Genomic DNA, 9038 nt, shown 5'->3' with positions numbered 1-9038 from the left:
GGAAGTCTGTCGCAGCCATGTCCTGTCCGTATACGCGAGCAGCCCATTGAGGAAGGTGCAAGATTGATAAGGAGAGTCCTCAGAATTCAGCGTATATTGCGGGACAGACAGGATCCTTTAGCTCAGCGCGACAGTGTGCTCATAGAGAGATATCGATTTTCCCGTGAGGATATTATTTACTTAACCAACTTGTTGACGAGGGGGTGCAGGACCACCACCTGTCTTTTTTTCCTCTGCCCTTTTCTTGGTTGCTGTTATAAACAAACAGATTATTTCAGGGTCTCTTTCCAAGAGACGAAAAGCAATATAAGTGATAAATATTACCATTCTGTAGAATATTCTTATATTTCACTTTTACTTGTTCCCATGTTCTAGTGGGTCCTGTTGTGGCTCTAATGTGTAAGGGGATATAATATAACATATTATAATATAATATAATGTAATATAATATAATATAATATAATATAATATAATATAATATAATATGGTGTAATATAATAAATCTACCCTACCGCCTACTGGTGTTGGCCAGAGGGGCCGATGGCGCGATATGGCAGCCTCGCTTCTGTCAGTCTGCCCCAGGGCAGCTGTGGCTACAACCGTAGCTGCCTCCACCAGTGTGTGAATGTGAGAGTGAATGAATAGTGGCATTGTAAAGCGCTTTGGGTGCCTTGAAAAGCGCTATATAAATCCAATATATTATTATTATTATTATTAAATTACTTACGAGTTTAATTTGTCAGCAACTTCCTGCCAGCCCTCGCTCCTTGCTTTTGCAGCCTTTGCAGTGTTCCCTTGCGTTCTGATTAAACTCTGAAACTCCTGAAATCCCTCACTCAGGAGTTCTTGCTCTGCTGCCGAAAAATACCGAGCCGAGCGCGCTCCTTCGACATTTTCGCCGACCAATCAAAGGGTTGCCGATCAATGTTTCTACTATCGATGCGTAGCCCCTGTTGGGCCACCCAGTGATGTCACATTACTTCATCCAGCTGTACTAATCGTCAACAGCAGGTGTGTTCGGGGAACCGGATTAGCGCGCTCACGGTTAGCGCGATGATTTGATCTTGGATGTAGTAAGCGACGTACGAAGCACAGGGCCCTGGTCATGAAACCTGGAGATACACGGCTCAGCTGAGCGACCTGAAACTGGCCTGAAGCGCCACAGGGAACATCTGACGTGGACGATCGCAGATGTTGAGGTCTCCGATCAGGAGGGCCTCGGTGGAAATAAAACCCTCTGTGAATGTTTAGTGTAACCAGTAGGAGTGTTTTAATATTGTGTGATTAAAAGGTTAAAGGTCGCTGATGTGTGTCGCAGGTATGGAGGTGTTGAACCGAGCGATAGAAAGCATCATGAACTCCACAGACCGAGACGACTGGGAGCCGACCGTGATCCACGTCACCGATAACGTCCTGTCTCTGTGGAAAGGAGAGGTACAGTCCTCGATGCACATAGACTTCAGGTCAAAGGTCATCATGGCTGTGTTTAACCCTCCTCCTGTCGTGCTGACAGGACGGCGACGAGCCATTCTGGGAGTGTCAGGTACGCTTCCTCACCTTCCTGGGCGTCGGTCACGACAGCCACACCTTCGCAGTGATCGTGGACGGCGGCACGCAGCAGTTTGAATGTCACGTGTTCTGGTGTGAACCGGACGCTGGGATCATCTCCGAGGCCGTCCAGGCTGCGTGCATGGTGAGAGATGCAGGTCACGGACATCACACTGATCACCTGACGTACACTCAGAGTTTTGGTTTGAGGACTTTGTTGATATATTGCATAAATATTGATCATAAGAATAAATCATTCCTCTGGCGCCCTCTGTTGGCTGCTGTTGCTCCTTCAGGTCCAGTATCAGAAGTGTCTGGTGGCTCAGACTCCTCCCCCAAGGACCAAATCATGGCGTGCAAACCCGTCAAAGGTGAAACGGGCCAACTCCATGGATGGCGCCGCCTTCCCTCCCCTCACATCCCGTCACCATGGCGGCAGCAGCTCCAGCATGATGGCGCAGAGGATGGCGAAGGGTAGCGGCAGCAGCAGCAGTGTGAGGAAGGGCATGATGGCGTTTTTTGAAACTTTCCGCAACAAACAGGCCGCCACGTCCTAATGATGAAGGCGGGACCACCAGAGCCCCCAGGGGTTAGGGTAGCTGATTCTCCAGATATGTTACCCCTGACCACACTGGGCCTCCAGACCGGCCTCTGATTGGCTGAACTCTGTGCACATAGGGCTCTGGTGGTCCGCCTGGCTGAGTGACATCACCAGCAACTCCAGAACACGATGCTTGGACCACAAACACACCTGAATCAGTCGCTGTGATTGATCAGCAGGATGAGTGAAGGACGAAGTCGATCAAAACCTCCACCAACACGTCCGAAAGTTTAAAGGCTAGCAGGTTCATCGCTGAAAACATCCATCCACACCATAAACAAGGCTGAGCCCTGACCTTTGACCCCTTCAGCTCCATCTGTGCACATAGAACCGAGGTTATGAGTCGTAACTGAAGTTCATTTTCTTGTTTCCTGTCGTCACAGCTCCTCCCCTCGAGGGGCGGAGTCACATCTGCTCCTCCTAACTGTGAGGCGTTTGATTTGAGAGGTAACATCATCAGTCTCTGTGTGTGACTGATGATGTTAGAGTTACTCACAGTTACTCACAGAGTTCAGGTGAGGCCGTGGCAGTCTGCCACGGCCTCACCTGAACTCTGTGCGGCTCTCCAGGGTCTGTCACCACCACAAGCACAAACGAGCACAAACGAGGGAGGAGCAGAGGAGGTGGCGATCGGCTCAAAGGGTAACAGTGAAAATCCGCCCACGTTAGTAAAAAGGACCGCTTCACCTCCAAGGTGGAGGAAGACTTCCTGTAAACAGAGGACACGTAGCAAAAACTGTAGAGACACGTCTGTTTGTTCTGCTTTGAGCTTCATTATCGTGTTTTAAAGCTGCACTGACTAACTCGGCCACCAGAGGGCGATGAACACGCGCTGGAGAAACAGACTGAAGATAAACTGGCCTGTTTCCTGTGCTGAAAGCAGCAGTTTGCATGCAGGCATGAACTGAAACAAATGCCACGCCCACAGTGACATCTGACTCTCCTTCTGCTTCCTGATTGGCTGACGTACCCTTAAATAGAAGCTGTGCTGTATTTACTGTTATTAGGTAAGATTGAGTTTCTGAGCATCTGACAGGCTGTCGTTGTTTCCTCGCAGTAAAAGTGATCAATGATGTCATGTATAAATGAACCAATAATAAACTGATAAAAACATTTTTTTCTGGTATGAAACTCGAGCAACAGCTGTTTAAAGAAATAACATTTATATGTAAAAAAAATTGTATTTATTTTTTACACATTAAATTAAATAAAAATGTAAAAAACATTTATAATGAATATAAATATTTTAAAAGTAAGCACAAAAATCATACAAGTAATAAAAATGTTAATAAAATAATAAATCTTATTAATACAAATGTAAAACATTATTATCTATGAAACAATAACACATATAATGGGAAAGAAAAATCGATATTATTATTGTTTGTGTAAAACAAAGACAACAAATAACAAAATAATAAAACAGAAACAGTTAAAAACGATTTTAAAAAGTGAAAAATAAAATATTAAAAATGTAAAAAAGATAGAAAAACAGAACCAAAAATGAAAAATATTGAAAAATTAAAATACGTTCAAAGATGATAAATTATCAACAAAAAAATAAAGAGATGAGGCTGAATGTTATTGATCAGTGATCAGTTTGTATGAGCAGATATCTCTGAAGCTGTTTCCAGGGTGACTCCTGAAAGCTGCAGACTTTATTTGGCTTCCTGTGAACTAGTCTGAGCCCAAACGCTGCAAGAAAAACAAACAGGAAGCCACCATCAGTGGAGCAGGAGGAGGAGCAGGAGCAGGAGGAGGAGACCTCTGACCTCACCTCCTCTGCCTCTGGCAGCTGTCTGCCCTCCTCAGCCCGTCAGTCGTCTGTCAGCTCACCGGAGAGAAAATCAATGATTTAGCAGAAGTTTGTCTTCAGCTGGAAGGTGAGTTCAGATTCTGTCACACCAGACTCCATTTAAAAACCACACGTTTAAAGGCTCTGTGATGACTGCAGGTTTCTTACAGGCGGGCAGCAGACTGAGGTCAAAGTTTCCTGGATTCTGACGTTTTTTTGCAGTGAGGTGGGTTAAACAGAGACGAACTGAAGAGACGACACTTTGAAACTGTAAAATTCCAGAAGTGTAAAATGAATTAGTTTGGAATTCTTAGGATTGCTTGTAAAACCTTAAATTGCAGGATTCGTGAATGGAGTCTGGTTATTTGGTTAAAATGAACTTTCTGTTGTCTGGTAATAAAGTAATGACGACTAAACTGAAGCTCTGAAGTAATTATGGGAAACCTTGAGTCCCCGTTCAAACATCTGAAAGCTTCTTTGTGTCTCAGCTGGAAGTTTTGTGCTGTGCAGACGGTAAATAAGGCTCAGCTGACACCAACAATCCTGAGCGTGAATAAAAACAGTGTTGACAGAGAGGTGGAGGTCTGTGGCAGCAGATTGGATTATGGAGCTGTGAGGCAGCGTTCACTGACCTGACTCTGACTCAGGAGACGCGTCAGCATCCACGCTCAGACAGCCGCTCAGTGTCTCTGCTCTCCTCTTCTACAGCGACGCCATCAGCCGACCGTCCCTCCAGGATGAGCGCCGAGCCTCCGCCGTACCGTCCTCACTTCCCTGAGGGACCCTCGGCCCCCGCCTTCTCTCCAGGTCTGTCCTCTTTTATCTTTGACATCACTTCCTGTGTGCAACAGCGCTGCACAAGTTTTATTCTGAAAGACACAAAACTGGCTTCATGTTCAGCCACAGAGGTCAAAGGTTGGCATGTGCCATCACCAGTGATGGGCAGTAACGCGTTGTAATGAGATTACTTTTTTCAAGTAACGAGTAAAGTAAGGGATTACCATTGGAATAAAGCTAATTAGATTACCGTTACTTTCCCGTAGGAACCCTGCGTTGCTAAAACCGTGATTTTATTGCGAGAATGTCTCACGACAGTGACGTAAGCGAGCGCAACGTTCGTGACAACAGCTGTGTGCAGATCAACAGTGGTAATATATCGAGTGCAGAGAGAGTATGAGCGTGCAGCGTTTAAAGCGTGGATGTAATCACATTACTTTGAGTTTGATTCCATAAAAAGTGACAAAAACATTAGTGTCCGCTGTGCGTGGGAAGAAAACTTCTTTTTACAGCGAAAAAACCCCTAAACTTCCAACAAGCACCGAGTGCCGGATCCGCCCACTGCTGTGGCACCGGGCAAACCTCCACCCGCCCCACTCCTGCTAAACAGGTGACAACAGAGCGACAGGACTCAGAGCTGCTGAGGCTTTGATTTTACTTCTTTCTGCTGTTTTACTTGCATCTATTTGAAAGAGTGTAAATAAGACTGTTGTATACAGTGTTGGTCAAGTTACTTGAAAAAAGTAATCAGTAACTAATTACTGATTACTTCCCTCCAAAAAGTAATCCCGTTACTTTACTGATTACTTATTTTCAAAAGTAATTAATTACTTAGTTACTTTTTAAAAACACGATTTAGATCTTTCAGCCCAGTTCTGCTTTGTCTGCATCATCATCATACAAAATGTAATCAAATGGAAAAGTCTCTTTTTAAAACTTTATTAGTTTTAACCTTTTAACTTGTTATCTTGTTTATCATGACTCTGGTTTTACTGGCCGATCAACACAGTTTATAAACTGGTATATGTCACCTTGTTGCTTTGTCTGTAAGTGGTCATGTGATTGACCACGACTCCTTTATTCTTCCTCAGTCAAACAGCAGCACTCGTGCGATTGTTTTGCCCCCTGAGCTCCAGGTGTTGTGCCAGAAAGTGATGGTTACCGTCCGCAGGAGCGCAGCTGCTTAAAGCTGCAGCGTCCTGATTCTTACAGCTACTTCCTGCAGCTGATATAAGCTGCAGTGAGCTGAACACAGCTTCAGCCGTCTGTTGAAAAACAGTAACAGACCGCATTTCCTTGTTAGTAACGGTAACGGTGTTGTAACGATAGGAATAGTAATTAGTTAGATTACTCGTTACTGAAAAAGTAACGCCGTTAGTAACGCCGTTGGTAACTCTGTTATTCCCATCACTGGTTATTAATTACCAACACGGACCATCACTGCCACAGCAACAGCCTTTATTAAAGTCATTAGTTAAAGTTTAGTTATGTGATGAGCTTCTTCTGCCTTTACTCACACGGGTGGAGCAGGGTGGAGGAGGAAGGAGGGTGGAGCAGGGAGGAGGAGGAAGGAGGGTGGAGCAGGGAGGAGGAGGAAGGAGGGTGGAGCAGGGTGGAGGAGGAAGAGGAGGAAGGAGGGTAGAGCAGGGAGGATGCAGGCACACAGGCGGCTGAGGTGCGTTCACAGGCGGCTGGGACAGAAGAATTCAGTTCAGGAAACCTGCAGAATCTGAGCCAATCAGCTGTTTTCATTTCTCAGACTGAGCTTTAAGTTTTGATCCTGTTGTTTCTTTACAGCTCTCGCCTGTCAGCCTGGCTTCTTCCCCAGCTCTCCGTACCAGGTACCCAGCATGCACTGCTGCAGCATCCTGAGGATCATCAGAGATTATGAAGCTTCTGGTTTTATATTTCAGCCTCTTTTCAGTTTTAGGATTTAAAAATTCTTTGACTGCATGAAAATAAATTTTTCTTCAAATTAACGAACTGTCACATGACCATCAGTGTTACTATGGTAACCACGTGTTTCCTCTGCAGACCTTCCCTCAGTCCTATTACCATGAACATCCAGGTTACATGGCTCCGATGACCCCACAGAGCACCTTTGGGACCCAGTCGGCCTACCAGGGCAGGCTCGACGGGCCCCCAGGGGCCTCGTACCCACCAAAACACACAGGCAGGTCAAAGGTCACGACACAGAGAGCTCAGGCAGGGTCAGCATAGTGTGTCATAGTGGGGAAAAATCTTCCTCCTCCATCCTCAGCCTCCACCCTCCCTCCTCTGCACATGCTCAGACGACCTCAGCAGCTGCGAGTCTGAGTCGTCATGAACACATAACCACATAAAAGAAAATACATATAAAACAAGAAAAACAAGGTTTTCTGATTGGCTGTCCCTCACAAACAGGAGGCGGGGCTTCTCTGATGGCCATACAAGGATTTCTCCTCTCTATGACATCATACGGATCCCAAAATAGAAAAAACTGTAGAGCCGTCATAACTGGTTGTTATACTGGGTATGCATCCTGCAGGCTTTAGTCATGTGACTTCCTGTCCTTCCAGTTTACGTGGTGGATCAGCAGCAGGATCAGGGCGGCGGCAGGAAGTCGTGTCTGGCGGCGTGCTCGACTCTCCTGTGCTGCTGCTGCCTCTGGGACCTGCTGACTCGGCACCTCTGCTGACCTCTGACCTCCTGTCACACAGCAGGTATGAAATCAAACAGTTCAAGTTTGATTTTCTCATCAACACCAAACTGTTTTTATGTTCTCATGTTTCTCCTGCGACAGGCTGTGGACCTGTACAGGTGTACACGCCTCTCCACCTGCGTAACTGGGATAGGCTCCGCCCCCTGTGACACTAATAAAGATAAGAGGATGGATGGAAGTTTGTTCAGTATTCGATGAACTCTTTCTCTTGACTTCTGAAATGATTAAAATACAAATGTTTTTGTTTTTTATTTTAATTCTTCAGCAATAATCAAAATATTTGCTGTTTGTTTGTTTTAAGATGTTAATGTACAAATTGACTGAACTCCAGAAACTCAGTTTGATGTTTGCGTCAGTAGAACTGCTCCAGCTTTATGACACACTTCATCTTCTCTCTGTTAAATAAACTTTTTCAGACACATTAATGCGTCTTTGTTTGTCTCTGCAGGGTTTTTATTTCACGTGTTTAACAGAAGCCACTCAGGTTAACCTTCCTGCCTTCTTGGGACCTTTTTGTGCCACTGCTATGTGTTAAATGGCTGCCATTTCCACTGTGTTCAGTGGAATATAACCAAACTTGCCACAGGATAGTTTTTACCTGTCAATGTTAATATTCCAGTGTGAATTCCTTAAATCAGCCTAAAATGGCTGAGCAGCAGAAATCCCCACACCCATCACCCTGGGGACCATTTTCTGCCCATTGACTTCCATTATAAACGCTATTTTTCAACCCCAAATTATCATCATATGATTTTATTTTTTCTTCTTTTCTTGGATGTCAATGAAGACTCAGGGCCTTGAAGTTTTAATTTTTAAATTGCAAAAAAAATGCAAAAAAAATAATGGCAGGTCAAAATGTATGTTGGTGCCAATCTTTGGTCCATCTAAAGGCCTACTTATAATGACAATCACATATTACTTCAACTGGTTTTTTGTGGAAATATTTAGTTTCGTTTTTTGGTTTTTGGGGCTTATAACACAGGGCGCTCATGTAATAACACTGGGATTTGAAGGGTTAAAACAACGAAAATATAATTAAAACTTTACATGAATATTTCAGGGAGAAGTAGTTTTACAAGGTTGGCTAATTTAAAGTGGAATAAAATATGGATATATGGTCTTTTTATGGCGTGGCTGAGAATGGTCCCTAGGGTGATGGGTGTGAGTTTTTTAAAGGATGGCAGGAGGGTTAAATAACTGATAAGGTTTGAACTTTGATTCAAGGACCACAAACACGAGGTAAAAACTCTTTATTTTATACATGAAGTATGTGATGGTGTTTACAGGACTGCCCTCCTCTGATTGGTTTAGCCTGCTGTCAATCTTCTGCCTGCCGCAGACAGATCCAAAGTTTTACTGCTGTGATGCTCACGTTTGAGACTTAAAGCTGATAGGAAATAATAAAAGCCGAGTGATGAATTCAACATTCAGAGAGTTTGAAGTAATAGCAGTAATGAAAGATTTATGATTATTACATCGTCTCAGTGCGACATCATGCAGAGGAAAAAGTTGTTTGATCTTTTATGACGGCTCTTATTTTCCATCTGTTCAGTTAATATTATTTCGTCAGCTCTATGTTGATGCACTGACCATTGCTTACTTCTAATAGTCACTTT

General features: G+C 44.3%; 2 protein-coding genes across 2 annotated transcripts in view; both read left to right on the top strand.

Annotated features, from left to right (window-relative positions):
• Positions 1 to 3296, top strand: part of LOC146661393 (amyloid-beta A4 precursor protein-binding family B member 3-like) — a 13734-nt gene extending 10438 nt beyond the window's left edge. The window contains exons 11-13 of the mRNA XM_085421587.1: positions 1319 to 1434; positions 1514 to 1693; positions 1845 to 3296. Of these exons, the coding sequence (XP_085277713.1) occupies positions 1319 to 1434; positions 1514 to 1693; positions 1845 to 2105 (557 nt within the window). The 3' untranslated portion in view covers positions 2106 to 3296. The remainder of the gene's footprint in view (positions 1 to 1318; positions 1435 to 1513; positions 1694 to 1844) is intronic.
• A 634-nt stretch (positions 3297 to 3930) lies between these two features.
• LOC146661392 (uncharacterized) lies at positions 3931 to 8498 on the top strand. The gene is made up of 7 exons (XM_085421582.1): positions 3931 to 4032; positions 4115 to 4170; positions 4653 to 4751; positions 6519 to 6562; positions 6756 to 6894; positions 7280 to 7423; positions 7504 to 8498. The coding sequence occupies exons 3-6, from the start codon at positions 4682 to 4684 to the stop codon at positions 7396 to 7398; spliced, it is 372 nt and encodes a 123-aa protein (XP_085277708.1). The 5' UTR covers positions 3931 to 4032; positions 4115 to 4170; positions 4653 to 4681; the 3' UTR covers positions 7399 to 7423; positions 7504 to 8498.
• Positions 8499 to 9038: the final 540 nt, after the last annotated feature.

The sequence above is a fragment of the Rhamphochromis longiceps genome, linkage group LG10, assembly GCF_057381845.1.
Source record: "Rhamphochromis longiceps isolate RC_006_pf linkage group LG10, R_longiceps_female_GT1.1, whole genome shotgun sequence".
In the NCBI taxonomy this organism is placed as follows: domain Eukaryota; kingdom Metazoa; phylum Chordata; class Actinopteri; order Cichliformes; family Cichlidae; genus Rhamphochromis; species Rhamphochromis longiceps.
Note: the sequence above shows the minus strand (reverse complement) of the source record. Positions and strands in the feature narration are given on the sequence as shown.

Bases quoted from the DNA above. Each gene is read 5' to 3' on its own strand.
- LOC146661392 (XM_085421582.1), top strand. From the start codon at position 4,682: ATGAGCGCCGAGCCTCCGCCGTACCGTCCTCACTTCCCTGAGGGACCC. The intron at 4,752-6,518 runs GTCTGTCCTCTT...GTTTCTTTACAG, and splicing joins GGCCCCCGCCTTCTCTCCAG to CTCTCGCCTGTCAGCCTGGC. The intron at 6,563-6,755 runs GTACCCAGCATG...TTTCCTCTGCAG, and splicing joins TCCCCAGCTCTCCGTACCAG to ACCTTCCCTCAGTCCTATTA.